Here is a 24,798-nt window from a genome sequence, read left to right as displayed (position 1 = left end):
AAAATTCCATATTGACTGGGAAATACTATAAAAGTGATCCAATATAATTGCTTATTTAATTCTTTAGTCATTGGTTGTGTTAGAACTCCCCCATAGACTCTATAAATTATATTACTTTTAGAAAAATATTTTACATTTTAAAACTCCGTTTAGGGAATAGCAAAAAACATGCTATCATACTCATGGCAATATTTAAAAACTCTTGATTTTAGTTTTTAGAGATTTTAAAAATGTATATTGTTTATTAACCCAACTTATGTTTGTGGAAAGCATTTTAAATATCTTTGATTCACAAGTGGTTGTGTTGTATATATTATACAAAGCCCTGATTCCATTATATAATATAATAATTTATTTATAGTAATAACATAATAGTATAAAAAAAATCCACTTAATTTATAGTTTTCATAAATTATCGAGCCTGCGAGGCGGTGAATGCGTTGCATGAGTATGGTGACATATGTATATAAATAGGATGCGAAAGCGATATAAATACGAATGGATGTGCGGGGGCTGGGGTCAATAAGTTATAATAAATAAAAGGGTCTTCGAAACTGGATACGAAATACGATGGTTTTGAGATTGCAGTGGGTGATTAGAGGCGATTCTTTTTGGTATGGCTTTTTGCGGATCGGTGGATTAGTGTACTTAACTCTGGTTGAGCAGCTGCTCGTACTTGTATTCCACGATGGTCAGCACCTTAATGGTCTCCACGGCCGAGACGAACGGCAGGTCCAAGTGGCCCCTATTGTAATGCACATCCCTGGGATTGCACGTTTGCTCCGTGTTGGTCACATTCAGCGCTTCCTGGATGTTGTGCCTGAAGAAGTCCATGAAGTGATAGAAGTAGCAGTGCCACTTTTGGTGCTTGAACTCAATCTGATCGAAGAGGTTCTGCAAGACGAGCAGGGTCTCGATGATGGCGGGCAGCTCGTTGGTGACATCGGCCACAGTGCCCGTGTAGGAGAACTCCTCCGTTTGCTTGTTGAAGGCAACCTTTTTCACTTCAGATTGCAGCGGATGCTCCAGGCTCAGATCGTGAAAATGTAAACTGTGCATTCTTTGGGCAATGGTTTTGTTAATTTCGTACTGTGACAACTGGTGAATGGGTAAGAGAAAACTTAGCATTTCTGGTGTCCCCCAAGACATTGATGGATGCACTTACGTATTCATTGGTCAGGCAGATGACGGCCTTCTTGGTGTTACTGGCCACTTGGCGAGCCAACTCGAGTTGCTCCAACCGCTTTTCCGCTGAGTAATTCATGTCCTTGCAAAAGGGCCTGCCCTCAGTCTTGTTCGTTATCAAATTGGGCTCGTGTCTTGGGGGCTCCGAAGGTGTAGACCTCGCGTGCTGGTGGTGGTGATGGCGATGCGGCAGGATCAGTGAGAGTCCTCGAGCCCTTCGCGGTGCGGCGAATGTCCCCGTTGGCCAGCTGGCGGCAATTGTGAGTAGCAGCAGGACCCCGAGGAGCCAGCACTTGGCAGGAGCTGTAAGAAAAAATATAGAAAGTCAGTAAGGCCGAGTAAAAGTAAAGAGAAAATCATATATATCGTAAATAAATCTCAGATTGGTAGGTCAAAAATAAACTTAACAGAAAGAACTTAGTTTTTAAAAGAAGAATCGAATTGTAGTAAGGCATTTAAGATTACAATAGAGGCAGAGGCTTTGAAAGCTTTAGATCTAAATAGACAACCTCTAGAAATCCAATCATTATATCACCTCACATTTGATTTGGTAGTTTCTGTTTGCCGTAAACTTATTTGAGGCTAGACGCGCTTCCCTGTTTGCCAAGCGGTGACACAGATATAGATACAGATATAGATATGGATAAACGAAGATACCGGGCAGATATATAGCGGTTTTATTGCGGACGTGATTCAGAGTTGCGGAGATGCGGACTCGACACTTACACAGTGGGCTGATGGAGATGGTGGGTTGCTGGGGGCAGGACTTTGTCGCAGGACTCTGCTGCAGACGCTCCGCGGAGCAGGGCTCCGTGATGGCAATTGTACCGGTGGCCATTTTCAGACTTATGTGACTTATTACTTATTGATCAGCACTCGCGATCGCGATTTCAAACTCGTTTATGAATTGGGGCTTTTTGAGTTTATTTTATTTGATTTTGGTCTTTTTAGCTGAAGCTTAGTGAGCTGAAGAGCTGGCGTCTTTGCTCTGCGAGATCTTACGGTTAATGAGGAGTTGGGGCACACTCCCGCTGCTTAAGTAGGAACCGGACCGCCATCCGGCGCTATCAGCAGCCGAAGCCGCACGAGCGGCGCAGCGCGTGGCCGAGCTTACTTTTTTTTTCTTTCTATACTCTGTACGCTGTACGCTGTACGGTTTACGCACACACACGCGAGTGGTGGGTACACAAAACAGCAGCCACAACGACAAGTGCGGTAACAACAACAACAACAACAACAACAACAACCACAGCGGCAACAGCATCAGTGAACGATCGATGACGACAAGCCATTTTGACGCGTGCTAACTGAAATTCGATAAAAAAAAAAAAAAAAATAAAATAAAATAAAAAAAAAAATTCACAGAGACTTATTCTTTGGAATGGCCTATTGATCAAGAAGTAGCCGACTCTGACTCAGACTGGGAATCGCTATTCCCTGTTTAGTAATAGTAGTAGTGATTGCACTTGCTATTGACGTTTTGTTTTCTTCCTGTCTTGCAGAAAGTGAGTTGCCCATATGTAATTTATGCACACACGCTTCATGGCCCAAAACGGATGTCACATTGAATTCTTGCACCCTACACTATGTAATGGGGTTTATTTGGTTCTAAGCAATTAAAGCCATGTCTTTTACTGGCATATATAGCTGCTTAGTAACCCAAAACACGCCGTTTCTTTTAGATACTTTTTATAAACATCTTATTGTAATTACAGACACATATAAAATGTTTCTTTTAAGCTTTAAAACATATTTACTAAGTGCAACACTTAGCCACTTTTCCCCTTGGTTCTTGGAATTTTAGCAGATAAAGTGGTTTCATTTGGTAATGAAATTACAAGGGCTCAAGATCCGAAGATTCTGAATCACTGAGGAGCAACATTATTTTATATTTGAAGACCTATTCAGAATCCATCAAGGCAACTTTATGAAGGATGCTCTTTTCAATGGAAATCAAAGAGTTGCGTTTACTTTGTTGACTTTTTAAATATCTCGCGTTTCTGTGGTTGCTGTGTTATTTACTAAGCTTGCGATTTTTGAGGCGATTGAGTGCCACTTGCCATGGAAGTGACGCGTTGGTCCGTAGGCATTTCCGATCGATCGCTTGGCACGTGCGCGCACCGAACACTGAATGGAAACGACTTGACTTGGCCAATGTGGACTTGACTTGACTTGGCCAATGTGGACTTCAGTCGGAGTAGTAGCAGTATAAGAGACACCAGACAGATTGTCTCTTCTATGCCGATCACATCGCATCACATCACATCGCCCACATCACATTAACAATCCCAAGGGCCAATGAGTTACTCATTGAAGTTCTGACGGGGTTTTCGCCAAACTTACGCAGATCGTGATCCCAGCTTATCAACATGGATCCTATTGGGAGCAGGAACTTCCGTTGCGAATTCCACGATTCAGTTTTTACCCAATTGCTTTTTTATGGAACTGGAGCTTGGGAAAAATATTCGAGGGCTTTTCACTCTTTCCCCCGCCACAAGCCAGAGTTGCTTTTATTTCACCCCAACTGTTGTTGTTGACTGTTAATTATCGCACTCGAGGAGGTGCTAACTCTGGCCACGCACAAAAATCTCAGCCTTAGCTAATTTGCAAATTTGCAGCGTCATCCGCCGAGGAAGTTCCGCTATCTCCCAGTTCCTATTTGCCTTTCCCTTTTTAGAAATGACCGTCCATTGATGAGTGCTTCCACAGTGACGTGCATCGTACTAAATAGTTTATGGCCTCAAAAATAAATAATAATAAATCAAAACAAGAACAAAATACACTGGGTTACAGTGACGGAAATATCGCTCAGCCCTATCAGCATTCATTTGCGATCGCTAATAAGGTCCAGCCAGTCTGCGGATCCTCATTACCATGTATGGCAAATATCGCTTATCGGCTTTTTACGGCACACGCCACAGCGGATGACGCTGCCACAGTTTTTTATCAAAGCAATTTGGTTATGACTTCTATATTTATTTATTTCAGGCAAAGCTCCATAAATAATTCAGTTTTCAGAAGCTATGAAAGCTCAGGGGTATTACTTCCGCTCGGAAAATGGCCAAATAAAACATGGGGAAAGTCTGTACAATTTCGATGAATCAGAATTATTATCAAGATTGGGTCACTGTGTCACAAAAATCGTTAAAGATTTTTTTGCACGATTAGTTTGAAAACCGTTTTAACGCATCCATAGGTGTCTCGAAATTTATAGTTTTATTTATTATATTTATTAAAAGACGAAAGGGGAAAGCAGCTATAGGTACTTTGGCTTTTGGCCAATAGGTAGATTTTTATTGGTTGACTGTTCACCTTAGCTAAGAAATAAGTATGTAATAATGTACATATACTGTTGAATTAAAGTGCCACTGTAGCATAAGTAGCTATTCAAAGTAACAGTAGGCGATAGAAAAAATACATCCCTATCAATTTTTTCTGCAACTTACGACTTAATTTATATATATTTTATAAAACAAAAAGGAATTCCCGTTTAACATAATAAATTCCTTCAATACAAGCTTCTAGATCATTTTACTGATTTATGGTCGGATTCTGGTAGCTAGTTCTAGTTAATTGTGAGTGAATCAGAGTATTTACAGACTAATTGCCTACTTTCGATGGCGATCATCTACCCTTGACCGACTGAAACGGGCGGTGATGTAAATGCAGAACTCTGAATCTCAGGGTGGAAATACCCCGATTTTGTACCAGATAGTCGCCACCTGTCGCTTGGCAGTGGGCCAAACTGACCACAGACACGCTGGGCAGCTTGATCGATGGCGATGGGTAAATCACCGATTGCCGTTGCTCTGTATTTGCATTTGTGTTTAGAAGCTCTAGCTTTCCGAGCTCTCCAGGTCTCCAGGTCTCTAGCCATCTAGCTTTCTGTCTCGACGCGTCATCTCCCATTCAGGCCATTTCGGATTTTGATATTGGATCTCGGGTTTTAAATCTCGCATCTCGCATCTCGAACCTCGCATCTCGAATCTGGGGTCCGGGGCACACTCACTTGTTTGCCCAGCGCATTATATTATGAATGAAGAGCTGTGGGAAGCACTTGGGCCGTCGTAGTCGTCGTTGTCGACGTCGTCGTTGTACCGCCTAGCCAAACAATTGTTAAACAAGGGGCTCGGATCGGACAGAGTAGTGAGAGAAGTGGCTATTTTTGGCACTGGCCCTCTTTCACAAGTCACCGAGGTGCGACTTGTGACGCACTGGGGTTCCCTGAACCTGGTTCCTGTTGCCTTGTTACCTGGCTGCCATTGAGCGGGCACATTAAGTATACGCCATATTAAGTATACGTATATATACATACAACTTAATCATATACAACTTCATTTAGAACTCACCTCAGTTTAGATACGCAAAGTGGTTGAATAGAAAACGGCAGGGAGCTGCAATAAATAAACAAACAGGGTTATCAATAGATCAAGGTCACAAACGAACTGGATAATATGCAAGCACTGAGTTTCCCTCCAAGCACAAAAGTAGGCAATATTTGGGCGAAAAGCTTTCACCAAATAAGTTTTTAAAAAGCTGGGAACATTTATGTGGCCTGCTTTTAGGCGCCTCCACTAACAGTCGCGTCCCGCCCAAAATGACTCTGATCGAAAACCAAAGTACCCAGCGAGATGCTGCCATTTCACTTGTCTGCATGATCCCCTCTTCTTCCTTTTCCCACATTCTTTTTGTTGGCTTGATTTATTTGTGGAACTCTGCAAGAAAGGGGATGGCAACTAGTCAATGGACCTTGGGTCATTCCCGCAAACTTTCATCTTTCTCTAAACTTAGCCAAAATTTTTAAAAAATTAAGTAAAAGCTAAAAATATCTTCAATTTTTAAGGAAACAATGATTATAAAGGGTTTAAGTTAGTTTTTAGTAGGCACTTCTTTTTACCCAAAAGTAAAATTATATGTTATTTTAACAAATTTACAAATACTTGCTAAAAAGCTATATTAGACTATATTTGCAAGAACGAATTCTAAGAAGTTTGTTTTTAAAAAAGTTCTTAATATTTAACTGTTGTTTTGTATATTCCATAACACGAATTTGTTGACTATATTAGAGGCTTAGTAAAAATGTAAAGCAAATGGGGTAAGAAACTCGATTCACTTTTATTTAATTTAACTGATAGTTATTTTTGGAAATAAGTTTATTCAAGCCCTTTTCAGCTGAAATGTTTTTACATTTTCTCACGTTCAACTTCTATGAATGTAAATTTCTGGGAGCTATCAAAGTAATCATCATTGTAAAATTCTATTCTATTCAAAATCACGTTTAACTGGCTAAAATATTCCAGAATGCCCCCGTTAAGTTTTATTCTCTCTTTCTCTCTGATGATTGCTGCTTTCACATGCGCTCATTCTCTCTTCGTCTAACACCCATGTTTTTATGGCAATTGGCGATCTTCGAAGCGGTTTCCCATTCGCATTGTTTACTCACCTTTTTTGCTGGGAGGGCAACTTTGACGACGGCGTCACGCTATTAATGCTATTGCCGCGGGCGGACAGGTAAGCCCACGTTAATTACGGACCGAAATAAATTCACCGAAAATCCCCGAAAAAGCAGTCGATCTGAACACAGGTAAGGGCTTAATTAGGCGACTGAAAAACAACGGACGCAGCTGAACCGGCGAGGTTGAACGATGAAAATAAACTGAGACAAAGCGAACAGAATCGAACAGAATCGACAGCTGGAGTGGAGGAGCTGAAAAGGCAGCGAAGGTCGCAGCAGAGAAACTGCGGCATATTTTACTAATGAAAACACAATTGCTCAGCCGCCCACAAGCACCCACAATTCCGCCCTATACACCTACTCCTTTCTTTTCAGAATTCCCACTATTAACTAGACTGCTATAGTTATTTATTCTGACAAAATAAATCTTGGAAAACTCCCATGAGCTTTTCTATGCAATTAATCTATTTAATGTTTTACTAATAAGAAATGACAGCAATTAGATTTTCTATGCATGCCAATCCAAATAGCTTTGTATGGAAGCCAGTTATCTAGGACACGACTGTGCTAAGGTTCATGTCTATGGTACATCATGGGTTTGACATCTTGCTTCGAAGTACATGGTTTAAAACTCGGCTATGGTTTAGGAAAAATTGGGTTTCAAATCAACAATACACAATTCAAAGCCTTTTTCTGAAAAATAATTTAAAAAAATAAGTGTATTTAAAAAAAAAAAAGAATTAAATATTAAAAAAACATCAGATTGTCCTTTTTAATAAACCGAAGCTTTGAAAAGCTTGTGAGGCTAACTCATCCATGCTAATAAGTCCACTGTTTTTGCCCTTTTGTGGAGTCGCATGGCAACAATGCGATGACAATGGAAGCTGGATAGCTAATTAGCCACTAACAGTTGTGGGCTATACCTTTCAATACCTGTTAGCCCTCCTGATTTGCACTTTTCAGCCTACGTCCCTCAATCGCGTTGATACGTTCGCATGCAGCTTTTGAATTTCCGCTTGACATGTGGCCAGATTTGGCTAGTAGGCTTCTGCAGCTCAAACCCACCTGCCACCCACCTGCCATCCACCACCCACCGAAAACACCCTGCCTGAAGGCATGCCAAATCGAACTGGACTACGAATCACATTTGGAAATAAAAGCTTTTTAAATTCCTTATTCCTTGAACTTGCCACTACATTAACTTCAACATCTATATATGCGAAGTAGCAAATGAACTTTACTCTATCACACAAAGCTTCTTCGAGTTATTTATTATATGATTTTTATTTGAAATTAATTATAATATATAAGAAATAATCGTTGAGTTTAAATTATAACATTTTATACATATATTTGGGAGCTCATCTCAAACTTATATTTTATAAAAAAAAACAATAAAATAATGCACTATTTTCCGAAACAATTCCAATACTTTCAATATTAGTATATATTAGTATTTAGTATATATGACTTTAACAAATTAACAAAAAATAAAATAAAAAACACAAATTCTTAGAAATTTTAACCATAAGCAAAAGGATCGGCACCCATTCATCCTTAAAATGGTCAAAAATATATATACTTACTCTAAAACCAAAGTAAAACACTGAATTTTCTAATGGTAACGCTAGTTACTAGATCTTAAAATTACTTACCATTGCTTAAAAATAAAATACCCAGGAATACTTAATAAATTATTGTCATATTTTAAAAGGGGGGCTAGATCATGATAATGAAATAAAAATGGTTTCAATTTTATAAATATAATGCATTTAAAGTTATGCCAGTGCCGAAGTGCCGCAAATTTGTAAGCATTTGTAGGGTATTTACATGTTCGAGGGCTCCTTGAAGTTGCGGGTCCACTTGGCTGGGGAGGCGAATGCTGAAATCCTGAAATGCTGAAATGCTGATGCTGGTGCTGATGTTGGGCCCCGCTGGCTGTTTGGCCAGTCAAGCGTTGCATAAAGCGCATTAACATTTAATGCCTGCCGGTCCCCTTAGTCCCCTTAGTCCCCTTAGTCCCCTTGTGCCCCCTGTGCCCCCTGTGCCCTGGGTTTTGGCCCTTTGGTTTGCCCACCTGGTGGCCATCCATCCTGCCGAATTTGCGTTGCATACTTCGAGGCGCTGCATACTGGCGAGACGAAGCAGAGAGATGAGTGGGGTCCAAAGGATCTTTGATTTATGACTGGCTGCCGCTGGGCTGAAGTCGGTGGTCTAGTGGGCTGGTCTCTCACTGGTTCACTTGGCAGATTCCCGCGATGCCGATGCCGATGACGATACCGATGCCAATGCCCCGCTACCCCTCCCTCTTGTGTTGCCATCAATCAAGGGCAGATAGACTCACAAAACCCCTTCAAAAATGAAATCAGAGGCAATCTGTACACATAAACTATTTATTTCCGTATATATATATATATTCCATATGTATATATAGATGTATATGGGTGTATATTTTTAGCTGTATATTGGGTATTGTATGTGTGGTAAAGTACTCTCGCCTGGTGCACATCCTCCAGCCCCTCCGATTTTGGCTCCTCGCTCCTCTCTCCTCTCGCCTCTCGAACTCCTTTCGCCTTGAATGGTGGGTGGTGGAAAGTGGGAGGTGGGAGCTTGGCCGGAAAGGTTGGCCTTTTAAGGAGCATACACATATTTATATATATATATATATATATATATATATATAAGTACTTGTTGCCCTTTCGTTCGTCCACTCGCATTTTTAGTTTAGTTGTATTGTTTTTAACTTGGTTTTTTTTTCTTTTCGTTTCGTTTACATTATGTGTCATCAATTGATTGTTTTACATTCGGTTGCATTTGGATTTTGGCTTTAAAAAAAGACTACTTCTCGTTCGCTATCCCCTTGCTAGCATACGCATAATTATGTACAAACGTATTCCGAAGATTCCTTCCGTTATTTACACAGATATATAGCTAAGTTATATATGCAATGTCAGCTGTTACGTGCCATTCTCCACTACTAAACCTGCCTCTTTACTCACTAGATTATGCGTAGTTTTGCCCACTTTTCCCCACTTTTCCCCCTTGGGTGCTGTATAGATATAGACCCATTAAAAGCCCGAAAAAGAAATACATTAATCCAAATCATAGATCGCTCGAATCGAGGTACACACTATGTTACTATTATACCGGATACCACACAATAAGAGAGATGTGTGTATAAATAGGAGTAAATGTATTACGTTGGGCGCCAGTTAACACTACTAAAGTACTGTAGTCGGTGGTAACCGCTCGTATGCTTGTATGTTCGTATGAAGTCTTGCGTCTTACACACACACACACACACGCACACACAACACACACACACACACACACACACACACAGAGAGAAGCACATGCACGTGGATAAACATTAACAACAATTGAACAACGGTAATTACAATCGCACGACATCAACAACGTCAACAACAATGACAATGGCACTCCCTGGCAATAATCAGCAACAAGGCATCTGCATTCTGCATTCTACGAGTACAGTCAATCCAAATTCACTCTACTAAAGTGTTTCCAAACTTGTCGCTGATTATTTTCTCGGGGCGTGTGTGTTCCTTGGATGCATTATTATCTCTGTGGGTACACATATAAATACGAATATGCATATTGTAGTGATAAACCTATGCACATTCAATGCTAAATCAATCGAAAAAAAATTGCATCCGTATAGCATTTGTGTGTATATGGTATGCACATATGTATGTATTGTATATTCGGTATATATACAACTATCAAAAATAGGACAAATAGAACTTGAGAGTTGCATTGTTTGGCCTTCTATCTGGGAATTTGTAGCATTTAGATAGATTTAGATTTCCCAGATCCCCTATATTTCCCCCTCCCCCGTTTTGTACACATTTATTGTTACATAGTATTTAGATCGGTAATTGCAACGATATAGAACAACAGTTAGGATGATGAGCAAAACGTGGACAACTTTAGTTAGCTGCGACCAAGAAGGATCGCACTTGTAAATAGTTTTAATATATATCTATATATATTATTATGTGTAGATATTGTTGTATATGCATATGCTTGTATAGATATAGATCAATATTAGCACTATATAACACACTGAAAGTGAAAGTTAACTTTGGGTTACCTCCTTGAGACACACGCACATGGAAATCGAAGTCTAAAACACATTTTTCGGGCACATTGAGATACAATTATTGATAGATGGATAATCGTTAAACATACGCGAATGGTTATTGTTTGTATATTAAGTAGTCTCAGAACTACATTGCAGTCCATTCCAATAAATCCATGCCCTAGGCAGTAATATTGCCCTTCATCAACGCCATTGGTTGCCTTTGATCAAATTGACAAATTGACAATGCCAAATGCCGCCTATAGAAACACACTTGATTGATTGCAATATTGACTGATTGTTTGTTTGTTTGTTTTTTTCTTTCTTTGCTTGTTTGTTTGTTTGTTCATTTACACTCATTTTTCTCTCCCTATCTCTTATGCTATCGCCCCCCCTGTTTGCCAATGTCTGCAATTGCGAACTTCCAATTTGAATTTCTTCGTTAATTGATTTTCAAACTTCTTCCCGGGAAACTTCCCCAGCTACTTTTCAGCTTTTTCGTTTTTCTGCTTTCGCTTTCGTATTATTTTACGTTTAACATTAAATATTCAACGCGAACATTAATTTATATTCGATTTTCGATTCAGCTCGACTCGATTTAGTTTGGCATTTACTGTTTGTGTTGTGATTTGCAAATTGCGAATTGCGATTTGGTGATTTTTGCCTCGAGTAAGCTCAGATTGTACATACAAATTACATTTATTGTGTGGTTGACATTGATTAAAACTCTTGAGTCAGTAGACATTTATTTTCTTATTCTCCGAAGATATATATATATATATATGTGTGTATATATTCGTATATTGTAACGCGTCTATATGCACGTAGCCGTGCTGATTTCATTGTGTGTGTGTATTTATTGTGATATGATTGTGGCAACCGTTGGAGCATCCTCTTTTGCCCTGATTCACCCGATTGTTTGTTTGTTACTCATCGTTACTCGATATATAACGACCGATTTGTGCATCTGCCACACGGTTGCCTCATATGTCTGTGTATTCCTTCAAGATGTACCAACTGCAGTGGGCACAAAAAAAAAAAAACTCTGTTCACCATAAACTGGTAGTTGCGTTGCCATATCGGCAATGCGTAAACAACTCTTCCTTTACATCTTTATGCCGGGATTTACCCATTCGCTGAGACCCGCTTAAATTGCTCTGCACGTAGAAAAATATTTGTATATTCTCTGCCTTCCGTTCTCCGTCTTATCCCATCACCTTCTCGGCTCTCGGTTACAAATGGTATGCAAATATATGAGAATATATATCTATATGTGGTATATATTTATCGGTATCTGTATATGTATCTTTAGCTATATGAGGTCTGTCCCGTCCGGTCGATGGGGTGAGGTCTTGTGTCCTACTTTCACTTATTTCACATTTCCCACCGATTCCACCGAATCCACCTGATATCTGTTTCTCCACAATTCCAATTCCTGACACCCCTGCAGCGTTGCCTTAATCTCTATCGTTATCGCTTAACTATCTGCCTATCGATCACTGTTTTTATCGCTTATCGTTTCGCATTCGCTCTCGCACTTACCATTATTACCGTTATGCGTAAAGTTACTTGTACCGTTAAAAGTTGCTCTCTTGTACTCTTGTATTGTTCACCGTTAATCGGATTCGATACCGGTGCTTTGATTACTGCTTTATGCTGCTCTTGTTTCGTATTCTCATATTCTCGCCACTTCGCATTTGTGTGGATTACTTTGTTTTTTTGTTGCTCAGGTACAGTAGGTCACTGTGTAATGCTGTTAAGTACTTATTTCTCCATTTGATCCTTCATTTACGGCTCTCTTATTGTTAGCGTCTGTGGGTAGTAGTAGTATCAAATGTATCGAATCTGTTCAATCTGTCAGGTATCGATAGCTTCTGCTCTGTTATTGTTCCAATATGCTAGGTATACGGTTTACTTCGCAGTTCTAATTTCTCATTCAGTTACCGTCAGTGCAATTGTTACTCTTGCATTGCAATGCTTTTAAGTGTTCGATTTAACGGACGTGTTTTGTGAAGCCTTTGCTTGTCAATTATTATATATGTATGTATATATGTATTGTTTGCGAGTTATGAAAGTGCTGTGATTATGTTATTGATTTTCATAAATTATTTGCATCTCCTCGTGTACGAAAGCAAGACTTTTTGCTGTGCTTTTAATCTGCCACTTGGCTTTTGTTTCCATGTTATGGGATGATTTCAATGGTGATTTACTGCTGCTGCTTCTGCTGCTTCTGGTGTGCTTATTGTTCACTGGGTTGTGTAAGCCTTCAACTTCGTTCGTTTTAGTTTTCGAATTTCGATAAGGATTTCTGGATCTCAGAGGTGCAAGTAGCTGGCTAAAAGTGCACAGAGAACGACATATACAAGGGTAAGCTGTAAGCTATTCATTTTACTGAGCTTAAATTAAAAGAATAATGTATGTCTAGGGCCTGTTTGAAATCGGTCGATAATTCGTTTGGTTTATTTAGAACGAGTTGCTTTAATAAAATGCTTTGGAATTGCCAGATATATAAAATTAAAATTTAATTTCGAAACCTTTTTTTTATTAAACAAATTATGCGAAGGATTCTAAAACATTAGGTTAATAAAAAAGTATAACCGACAGGTTTCAATTTTTAGAAAAATTGGAATCAACAAAAATTGTAGGACTATTTTAGATGTTTTTTGTTTGTTACTTGGCGAAAAGAGGACTCACAGCTGAAAAAAAGGAAAAATACTGAAAAACTAGGACTGGGACTTTAAGCAAAAACTAATAGATTTGGAAGAAAATAAAATAACAAGAAAGAAAGCAAACTTCGGCAAGCCGAAGTTCATATACCCTTGCAGCTATTGCAAGAATTAAACATTTTTGAAAACATTAAAATTATGATTTACTTTCGTATATGTTTAAAAACATTGAAGCTATGATGATTTGCAGCTCAATTATTTGATAGTTATTTTATATATTTTTATTATTTCTAAGGGAGCTATATGATATAGACGTCCGATTTTGATAAAATTTAAACCATAATTCTGAAATATTTAACCATTGCTATATGTCGAAGAACTAAACAAAAAATTAAAAACAGAAAAGTTATAATTTTTTTCATTTATTTTTCCGATTGTTCCTATGAGAGCTATATGATATAGTCGTCCGACTTTGATGAAATTTAATCCGTAAATCGGAAATATTTAACCATTACTAAATGTCGAAGAACTAAACAAAAAAATAAAAAACAGAAAAGTTATAATTTTTTTTCATTTATTTTTCCGATTGTTCCTATGGGAGCTATATGCTATAGTCGTCCGATCCGGCTCGTTCCGACTTATATACTACCTGCAATAGAAAGACAACTTTTGGGAAAGTTTCATGCAGATAGCTTTAAAACTGAGAGACTAGTTTGCATATAAACGGACGGACAGACGGACAGACGGACATGGCTAGATCGACTCTACTAGTGATGCTGATCAAGAATATATATACTTTATAGGGTCGGAAACGTCTCCTTCACTGCGTTGCAAACTTCTGACTGAAATTATAATACCCTCTGCAAGGGTATAAAAATAATTTGAAAATTAATGGAAAACTGTAAGATAATTATTGGCCAGATGAGAAATAAATAATAACTAACAAGATAAAATAAATGAAATATAAATCGAACAGACTGCCAGTGCCCACTCACCGTTGTGCTGCTGTAGCCGGGACTCGACCCATTGCTTTACTTGCCTCTGCGGCCCCCGACCTATTTGACGAACAGGTCCTTGAGCGTGGCGCAGAGCGAGGCGTCGCACGTGTCCTTGGAGTCGTCCTCGTCGGCCTTGCCGAACCAGTTGAGCGTGGAGCGGACGGCGCGGCCGGCCTGCGATTGAGCGGAACTGCCGGCGGCGGCGCCTCGATTGCGACGTGCCCCGTGGGCGGGACTGCCGCTGCCGCTGCCCGCCTCCTTGCCGCCGCCGCCGCCGCCGCTTGCCTTGGGCGTGGCACCACGGGCAGCCGACGATGTGGAGGCACCACTGCCGCCGCCACCGCCGCCGCCGCCGCCGCCCAACGATCCCGTGCCTGCCATGCTGGCATTGGAGCTCTTGCGCAGGAAACCCTCGATGGCGGTGCCCAAGATGGTGGCATCCACAGTGGCCTTGGTGGACTCCGCCCAGGTCTTCTGTTTGCTGCGCGGCTTCAGCTTCGGCTTGCCCGAATCCCCACCCAGTGGGTCCTTCTTCTGCAGCCGCTCCAGCACATCCTTGGACAGGGCCACCGCCGAGCTCTTGCTGCGCACACTCTTTTTCCTGGCCAACGGCGTGTGCCGCTTGGCAAACCATCCGGACAGGGTGGCCGAGCTATTGTCCTGCACATCGCTCACCAGCTGCTTGGCATTGTTCAGCAGGGACACATCGAAGCTGTTCGAACGCGTTGACCGTCCGGCATTGGGATCGAGCAGGCCGGCAGAGCTTCCTCCTCCTCCTCCTCCTCCTCCTCCTCCGGCGGCTCCTCCTCCAGCTACCTGCAAGCCACTTTGAGCTGTTGGTGTGGGGGTGGCACTGGTGGCCCTGCCACGAGCGGCCGCCTGAAAAGTCTGGCTAAGAAAGGGACTGCTAGCCGTGGCCGTGGCACTGGAACTGGCACTGGAGCTGCCACCATCGCGACCCTCCGGCTCCGGACGATGCATGTCCATGGCGGAGCTGGTCAGCGAACTGAATATGCCGGCAATGTCCGTGCGACTGCCCAGTAAACCCATGCCACTACCTGATTTCTTGCGACGCGTGGAGGCACGAATCGAGCTCTGCTGTTGCTGTTGCTGCTGTTGCTGCTGTTGCTGCTGCTGCTGGTGAGGCAACTCGGAGGAGCGGCGAAAGGAGCTGGCCAGGCCCGGCTGTGGACACTCCGAGTAGCGGCGATTGGTGAAGCGTCTGCCCGGCTGACCGGTGCCCGCCTCGTCCACCGTCTGCACCTCGCACACCTTCTCGTTGGAGGAGGTCCAGAGCTTCAAGCGCGCCTTGCGCGACTGCAAGTAGATGTCGTCCATGATGTCCAGCTGCAGATTGTGGATGCTCCCGATGGGATCTGTCGACGGGGGTCCTGTGTTGCTCTCGCGCCGCGAATTCAACACCCGACTGCTCCTGAAATTGGGGGAGGGGATAAAAACCAAAAAAAAAAAAAATGCTATGGCCAGTGTGGGGTAGCACGGAACTGGTCAAAGGTCGAGCGTTATCAAGTTCCAGGTATCATCTGCCTGGGGGCACTCCTTTGATTAGCTCCATTGCTTTCAACAACATTAAGTTAATTATTTACTAATCAGTCTAGGTGTTCCACGGAGCACAGACAAATAAATTAATATGGCAATCATCTAGATCACTTTAACATGAGATGTAAACAATTTAAAACATGTTGAAGAAATCAATTTAACAGCTTCAAAAACGCGCTTTTAAGTTCAGATACAACGCTGGGCTTAAACGTGTAAGGCATTTTGCATTTCTGGAGCTTTGGAAAAAAAAACATGTTTAAAAGTTTATTCCTTAAAATTAATTAATTTACTAATTTTTACATAATTTTTTTTAGTAGATTTTCTTTTTTGTTTCATTTTTTGTGTTCGTTAGTGACGAATCTTTAAGGGTTTAGAATATTCATTGAAGTATTTGTCTAGTTCTTGAATTAATTTAGAATTATATTTTTCCTCATTTTTAGTCTCATGATTTTTCAACAATTTTAAATTAATTTAAAAAGAAAAGAATTTTTGACTTTAGGCTGTTCCTTTCGGAATTGTTTATCAGAAACTTCTGTGTTCTTTAGTAACGAATAGTTACGTTTTAAGGGTTTTAAACATTCCTTGAATTAATTATCATATCGATTTGATTCGTTTGTAAATGAATTTTTGAATTCTTTTAGGATTATACTTCAGATCACTTTTGCCTCTTGATTTTTTAATCATTTTTGATTAATTTAACTGAAGAAGAAGGTAATTTCTTTTGGAAAAGAAACCACTTCTTTAAGAATCATTATGGTTTTTCTTCCAAAGAAAATTGAAGTGTACTCACCCATTGCTGTTGGGATAGGCGGCGACGGACTCGCGACGGGAGCGTCCGAATATGGTGGTGGGCACCTTGGAGATGGTCACCACCGAGTGGCGGCGTCCGGTGGGCGCCGGGGCCTGCGAGAGGGTGGCCAGGAAGGCGGCCTCCTTGGGCGTGGGTCCGGACCCCTCGCCGCCCCGCTCCGAGAGGCGGCGCACCTGGCTGGCGGTGATCCCATCGGTCACCTGCTGCGACGGCAGCGAGTGCTTGCGGGCCTCGCGAGGATCACGCCACGGCGACAGGAGGTACGGATTGACGGGCGAGTCGATGTCCAGGCTGCCGCGATTCGACACCGTCGGCTCGGAGCTGTCATCCTGCTCCTCCGGCAGATTGGACTCCTCCACCACAATGAGCGGCTCGGGGGCGCCGATCCCATGCGATCCCATCGGCTGTGGCCGCTGTGGATGCTGCGGATGCTGTGGATGCTGGGGGTGTGGCGGTGGGCGGGGATGACCCGGTCCGGTCGACTGGCCCGTGAAGCGGGCAAAGGGGGAGCCCCGGAAGCGTAGCGCATCTGCGGAGTACAGAATATACAGTAAGTCATATCCCAACATACATTTCCTAGCTTTCATTTGAAAACTTTTTTTTAAATATATGGGGTTTATTAAACACCCAAAAAAATTAAGGTTATTTTGTACTCAAACTTATGAAGTTCAGTGATTTATATTCAATTATTCCGTTCGAAAAAAAACAGGTCCTAAATTAAACATAAAATTGTTAATATATATAAAATGACCTGGTTTTTTTTAGGAAGATCAAGTGCATATTAAATGGCATTCAATGGATATTAAATAAGTATATATTTTAATATTTAGCGGTGTCCCATAAATATCTGATAGTTTTCAAACAACGTTTTGGGAACTCATAGTTAAAGAGTTTATTTTTGTAAACTTTAATATTTCCCATCTTTAATTTGTACTGTTTCCGACTATCACATTTTCTTCTGCCTTCCAAGAGGTATAAAAAGATGTGTTGACACTCAGGTTTAAAATGCCCGTTTGGCGTCGGGCCACGAGAGGTGTACGGTTCGCTTGAGTGGTTCATTAGTGGCTCGTCGGCCTGTCACTTACCCATTTTTCAGAATTGCTCAATTGCTCGCCAGCGGGGAATTCGCTACCGACTGTCTTCGGGGTCTGGACAATCTGCTCCCGACTCCTCCTCCGGTGTTCACGGCTCGGTGCTCTGTCCTTTGAAGTGTCGTTGCTGCAATCGAGAACAAGCCAGATGCCCAATAAACGATACTTGAACGCAATACTTAAAATGCGGAGAAACAATCAAGTTTCTGTATGCTCTTAATGCAAGTGCTCGGATAATAATTGTTTGATAAGCACATACTCAACAGAAACTATGCTGCACTATGCTGACATGAGCTTTAAGTCAATTTTTGTTCTTCAATTAACGTATTTAAAGAGTAACAATTCCAAAAGTGTTTAATAATCATAAAATAATTGTTATTAATAATAATTATTTAAAAAGCAAAATATATTCAACCAAAACCTTGCTCCTAGACTTAATGCTTTAAATAAGTATTTATCCTTCAATTAAATTCTTTGAAGAACAATATTTATTAAAAGGTTTTATTCACAAGGAGGAAAATTTTAATAAATAAACCAGGAAAACGATATTCCAGGAATTACTCTGCCCACCAAAGTAATAGCTTCATAGACTTAAGCTTTAAATCATTATTTATTCTTCAATTTAAACCTTTGAAGAACAATATTGATAAATAGGTTTAAATTACAAGGAATAGCTTAGTTTTGAAAAGTGTGTAGTACTCAAGAAAAAATAAACTTCATAGACCTAAGCCATAAATCAGTATTTATGCTTCTGCTAAACCCTTTGAAGAGCAATATTTTCAAACAGGATTAAATAACAAGGACGAATATGCCAAAAATAAGCCAAATTCTTTGAAAAACAGCATTCATAAAAGGGTTTAAGTCACAAGGGGGAAATTTTCAAAAAATATACGAGGAAAACGATATTCCAGGAACCATGCTGCCCACCAAACTAATAGCTTCATAGGATTAAGACTTACATCAGTATTTATTCTTCAATTAAAGCCTTTGAAAAACAACATTTCAAATAGGATTAAATTACAAGGACGAATATGCCAAAAAATTAGTTAGGAATGGGAAAACCCAGAAACCACTTTGCACACCAAATAAATAGTTTCGTCTTTAATAGTGTATGAGTAATTCGAGCGCTTTTCCGCGTCCCGCACTCAAATTTCCAGTTACACCGCATGTGCCCGCGAGCCCGAAGTGTATTCCGGTATTCCGGTATTCTGTATTACGTCCAACGGACCAGCTCATGTGCGAATCCTTGCCGTGTGCCCTTCTCTGTGTGGCAGGTTAAATAAAGCCGGGGCAATGTTTCGCTCTTCCTGCTCATTATCCCCGTCTACAAATTGCAAATGGCAGCAAAATCATGCATCAAAGTAATTAAAGCCACTGTCCAGGGACTTTTCGCTTCGCTGGAGATGACTGCTCTCAACCCCCTCAGCCCCCTCAACCCCCTCAACTCCCCCCTTACTCCCACAAGCCCAACAAACCCCTTTTAGGGACGGCCCTGCCATAATAAGCATAAAATTATTCAAAAGTTGAAATGAAATTTCGCCATAACTCAAATGCCACAGGAGTTTGTTTTTCGCAGGGCGGACGCTGATGGCTACACTGGTAAAAAACGTGGAACGTTTTACACTTTCGCTTTTACTTGTGGACAATTGGGTTTTTCGGTTATTTTAAATGTGGAACTATTTAATTTTTTGTTGTAAAGTCTTTTGATAATTTTCAAAATAGTATTTAATAACTGAGCCCATTTTAAGACTAAGATTTTCCACATTGGCTGTAATATTTTAATGTTAAATCATGATATATATTATGCATTGTAATTAACATTATGATTTTAAATGCAATTTAAATATGAAACATACATTTTTCGATTTAATAGCCATTTATTTCATTTTACTGTTTAATTTTTTAACATTGCATACACGTAGACTAATGGCGACGGTGCTTAAGCCGAAACCTCAGCTGCGTTGCCAGGAGTAATGTCAACTTTTTTGTCAACTTTGAAGCCCTTCAGATCCTGCGACTAATGATGATATTGTGCCAACTTTTAGACAATTTCAATATTGATTCGCTGTTTTATATTGTAGTGTATTTGTTTTGTTTGGATGCCAATCGGAGGCGAGATCATCTCAAGCATCTTAGCCTTTAACAAACGCAAATTTGATTTGATTAGGCCACGCCCACTTGCATAGTGAATGGCCATCCACGACCACCAATCGCTGCAACTTGGGCAGCACAAAGTAGCAAGTCCAAAGTCCCGAGTCCCGAGTCCCGCGTTCCGAGTCCCGAGTTCTGAGTCGCAAGTTCATTAAGCTTGTAAATTGGCAATCAACACCAAAGTTGCGGCTTTGTGTGGAAGCTAATTAGCCTGTCTATGCCACTGACAGGACCAACCCCTTACCAATTCCCCCCGCCAATTATACTTCCGCAAAGCGTTTCACGCTTTTATTTTCCCCAGCTGAGGTGGCTGAAAAGCTACTTGAACTTGTAGTGAGCAAACTAATTAGTGAAATAAAAAACAAATTATAAAACCAATGGAAGCTCATTACTCATTATTCGAAAAAAAAAAGTGCTATAAATTCTCTTAATCCTCTAAATTTTCAATTAAGCTCAGCTCTGGTTATCCGTGCCCCCCCTCCCCTCCCACACCCCGGAAAACTCGGTTTTCCAATGCAGCACAATCAAACAGGGTTCATTTTGTGCGCCATGCAGTCAGCTTGCTTCAATTTTCCTTTATTGCATGTCCTTTTTGACATTTTTGGTCCTGCAAGGACCCCCCGCCCATTTTGCGGTCTCACCGGTCATCTATATTAGGCATTGTGGCCCAGTGCCCAGTAAATGTGGCCAACGTATAGCCGGATGGGAAATTCCAGGAACTAGAATGCGAGCACCACAACTACAATTGATGATGGTGAGTACACCTCCCATGTACATTAACTTCCTTTGTGGAATCAAGACAGGTTCGGCTTTGATCATGCATCCTGCAAAAACTGAGGACTTTGACTTCGTCTTCGACTTCGACTTCGTCGGAAAAGTACCGTATTTTTAGGGCAAATAAAATGGAATTTCAATTGATTCTCCAACCAGCGACTCTATTTCTCTATTTCTCTTGCGCTCGTGTGATGTGTGTATTTGGTTAGTTGATTTGAGTTGCCACACATTTTCAACGCCACTCAGTCACCAGCATGCCACCCAATTTTGTGGGTGATTGATTGACTTGGCTCCGACCAGACGGACGACGGACGACGGACGAGGGAGGACGGACGATGGACATGGCCAACCCAGATCGAGATGCCGTGTCGAGAGCAGCGACCGATTGACAGACTGACAGATTGACGCAGCGACTGTGTCCCAATGTGTCCACCTCTTCAGTGTCCCTGGTTGGGCGCCACGCTCAATTTCAGCTTAGCTTTGTTTAATGGACTTGCACAAAAAAGTTTACAAAGCACTTTGCACTGGCAGAGCAGCAAAGGGATATCCATCAGCATAGTCAGCACTCGCTTAATGCAACATTGCATATTAATGGGCATTAACGTTTAGCATTTCCCTGCCAATTGCATTTTATTGTCATGGGACAAGTTTATCCCCGCCGGAGTGTGGATAATTTCTGCTGCTTACTACATACAATATATATCGCAGCCACTTTACATGCCTTTGAGTTTTCCCGCTGAAGTGGCGTTAAGTATATATGTTAAATACATACATATATTATATATGTTTTCCATTTCTGAAGAGACAATAATAGATTTTCCACCAACGAGGTGCCGACTGAGGTGGACATTTGAAAAGCCAAAGGTCAGGGGTTAAACCGCATATGGCATTCAGCATTCAGCGTTCAGCGTCCAGTGTCCACATCACCAAAACTTCCAGATTCAGAGCCACATTCGCGTTGAGTTTCAAATGCTCGAGGAAAAATGCGTCGTGCAACTTCCAGCATTACTTTTTTCTTGTTTTGCTTTTCAGAACATCATCTTTCGGGGAGTATAGTAACTTTCTCAAGCTTTTAGTTTCCATAATATTCCATTTAAGCTTTAAAACCATAAAAGTACACAAAAGTAAATATTTCGAAAGGGTATCCACAGGTTCAATCTGACGGTCTTGAGCTGCTGAAGTAGTCAAAGGACTCCTTGTTCAGGCTTATGTAGATTCCGCAGAGCAGCACCATGATTGCGGCTTTCTTGACTGACTTTGACATGTAGTCTTGCAGTTAGCAGCAGTTGCACCTGGCAACGGAAGTGCACACATGTCTGACCCACAGCCCCTCTCTTCCCCCCATTCGATAATACGTTGTGGTGGCTCCGGTGGCACTTTAACTTCGTTGAGGATTTCATTCGGGAAGGAAAGGAAGGGAAAGGAAAAGGAATATATGCAAGTAAAGGTTCGTTGGCACTTTGGTTAGTGGAAAAAACATGCACCCACAAATGGAAATCCTTTAATTCGACATTATGGCATCGACTCGTTTCGACTTAAAACCTTAAATAACCAATTATTCTGACCACAGAGGGACCATAAGCTGGTGAAATCAGTCTGCACGTTAAGCATTTAGGGCATTCCGAGTGACCATTTCCTGTGCGCAATTTTAAATGTTCTCGAAACTCTATACTTGTTGCCACATCCTTCCTGCCTCTTTTGCCGTCTGTTTTGCAGATTCGTGACAAGCTTGTTTATGACATGCAACGAAAATGCGGCCAGGATATGGATGTGGCCTTGGGCAAGTACTCGGAATCGGTCATGGTCATAGTCATGGTCATGGTCATGGTCATGGTCATGGGCATGGTCATGGCCTTCCCCTTACAAAATGAAGCTTCCGCTTTTGGGTTTTGATTTTTTGCTCCGCCCCCCCGTTGAGGTTGTTTTTTGATAACATTGTTATCGCCCAACGCCTTGTAGTTTTGCATTTTTTTCTTTTTCTTTGTTATTTGGCAATTTACAACTGAAAAGTTGCTCAGGATGTGTATGTGTGTTGTTGCATAATACATTAACGCGGCAAGCGGAACGGGAAATGTCACACATTTGCTGCCGCTGGCAACATTGTGATTGCGGCAAAAGCCGAGCTGCCGGGCAGGAAGCGAAGCGAAAATAGCAATCAAAACTTAACTGAATTGCAGCACATGACGGCAGTGGAGGCACCTTCGCCTCCGCCTCTATGACCATGCCCATACCGCCCACACCGCCCACACCGCACACACCGCCCACACCGCCGTCGCCTTCACCTACAAAGTCGGTTGAGCGAATTAAAACATAAATGCATTTGCAGCAGACCAAGAGGGATTCAAGATTCACATCCAAAGTGTAAGCTGGGGGGGTGAAGCGTTTACTCCTAATCGAATCGAACCGAAGTGAACCAAGTGGAAATGCCAGAAAATTTGCAAAAAAAAAACTGTGGGGGCAAACGAAAAAAAAAGAAAAAGAAAAAGAAAATAAAACTGAATAGATGGCAAGAAAAAATCGAGCTGTAAAACTGTAAACTGTTACGCCCACTGCCCATTACCGCCCACTCTATATCTCTGTGTGTGTGTGTGTGTGTGTGTGTGTGTGTGTGTGTGTAGTCTCCTCTTTTATGGAACCATACAAATTCGTTGGCCATTGAGTGAGTCCTGACAGCTTTGGCTCCTCCTGTTTTGCTCCTGCTCCTGCTCCTGCTCCGGTCTAACCTCCATACTCCGGCCGTGTTCGGTCTGCTCTTGCTTTGCTTCCAATTGAATCAAATTGAATTCAATTGAATTCGCATGGTGCTCATTGAATTGCACAGATTATGGCTAAAATACAATTTTAATTTCACAGAAAAAAGTACTACGAAATGCTCCGATGGTTTTTATTCTCTCTTTCAGTCTGTCCCATTCGATTTAGATACCCTATAGCTGGGTATTTTGACGACTCATCAGCTTCGAGATGGTTTAATAAAACAAATACAAAATTAAAGAAATAACTTCAAAGACTTGGTAATTTAATTTGAATTTATACACGGATTGGGAGGAATGAAATCTCATATAACCTTTAAAACCCACAATTAGTATAAATTTTAAATACTTGCCATCTTTGCATATACTAGACCTAAACACTGTATTTAATTGCCTTTAATAACTTAGCGTGATACTTGAAATTAAATTAACTTTTTGAGTGGGCGTTTTTGCAGACAAAGGGTACTACAAACTTCGAAATGCTTACCTCGAAGTGGTCCCATCTTTCGGGCTGTTAATTAAATGTTGTCAGGTAATTAAAATGCAGCTGGCACAGACGGCATGAGGAGCGTGGCAGTGTGGGTGGAAAAAGTGGAGCCGTATAAGCTGCTTACTGTCCTCCAACAAAGCCACAAACGCGTCTGGAACTAAGCTGTTTCTCTGGGAACAGGGAACTGGGAACTGGGAACTGGGAACAGCTCCTTTCCTGAAAGTGGTCCAGTGCAATTCCAGGTATCCTCGAGCTGTGCATTCATGCCGCATTGTCCGAGCCAAACAGAGTGCTGCTCCGGGAACAAAGGCTCTAGGTAATATTTAACCTGGCTTATCCCATACAGCCCCGTCAGTTTGCTTTGTTTAATGGCACACAATGCTGTTTTGAGGGGGTGGTTGGGTGGCTGGGTGGCTGGGTGTTGATGGGCTTATAAAGTCGGATTTGACATCAAGTTTTTGATTGAATAGAATTTCGCATTAAATTGCATTTGGTTTCGATGTGAGTTTGCCCATCAGCCATATGAAAAAGCTGGAAAGGAATGCTCTAGCCGCACCCACACGATTATCCGACCCCCGCTCGACCTACGCCCCTGTCAATTTTTATTCCGGCTCCCAATTTTCCCCTCGGTGCGAAATGTGCAAAACTAATTAGCTTTGATAACACTGCGCACAACAACATAACAACAGCGCCAGAGAAGAGCGAGCGAGATAGCCTGCGGTGGGAGGGAAAGAGAGGCCAGAGGGGTGGCCAAAGTGTTGCATAAAA

The 24,798-nt window shown here is 41.4% G+C and overlaps 2 protein-coding genes across 3 annotated transcripts; both read right to left on the bottom strand.

Annotated features, from left to right (window-relative positions):
• Nucleotides 1-309: 309 nt before the first annotated feature.
• LOC128265796 (uncharacterized) lies at nt 310-6,917 on the bottom strand. Of its 2 annotated transcripts, XM_053002011.1 has the most exons (4): nt 6,629-6,917; nt 5,535-5,579; nt 1,166-1,488; nt 311-1,098 (listed from the first exon to the last, which is right to left on the bottom strand). In XM_053002011.1, exons 3-4 carry the CDS (start codon nt 1,262-1,264, stop codon nt 649-651), a joined length of 549 nt encoding a protein of 182 aa, XP_052857971.1. In that variant the 5' UTR covers nt 1,265-1,488; nt 5,535-5,579; nt 6,629-6,917; the 3' UTR covers nt 311-648. The 2 variants fall into 2 exon arrangements, with proteins under 2 accessions (XP_052857970.1, XP_052857971.1); XM_053002010.1 differs by lacking the exons at nt 5,535-5,579; nt 6,629-6,917 and adding an exon at nt 1,912-2,167 and having other exon boundaries at nt 310-1,098.
• A 2,170-nt stretch (nt 6,918-9,087) lies between these two features.
• On the bottom strand, nt 9,088-17,995 carry LOC128265802 (pneumococcal serine-rich repeat protein). Its single transcript, XM_053002024.1, has 4 exons — nt 17,860-17,995; nt 16,754-17,303; nt 14,404-15,838; nt 9,088-13,077 (listed from the first exon to the last, which is right to left on the bottom strand). Exons 1-3 carry the CDS (start codon nt 17,861-17,863, stop codon nt 14,464-14,466), a joined length of 1,929 nt encoding a protein of 642 aa, XP_052857984.1. The 5' UTR covers nt 17,864-17,995; the 3' UTR covers nt 9,088-13,077; nt 14,404-14,463.
• Nucleotides 17,996-24,798: the final 6,803 nt, after the last annotated feature.

This window comes from Drosophila gunungcola, unplaced genomic scaffold (assembly GCF_025200985.1).
Source record: "Drosophila gunungcola strain Sukarami unplaced genomic scaffold, Dgunungcola_SK_2 000157F, whole genome shotgun sequence".
In the NCBI taxonomy this organism is placed as follows: Eukaryota; Metazoa; Arthropoda; class Insecta; order Diptera; family Drosophilidae; genus Drosophila; species Drosophila gunungcola.
The sequence above is the reverse complement of the archived record's forward strand: the minus strand, read 5'-3'. Positions and strand labels throughout refer to the sequence as shown.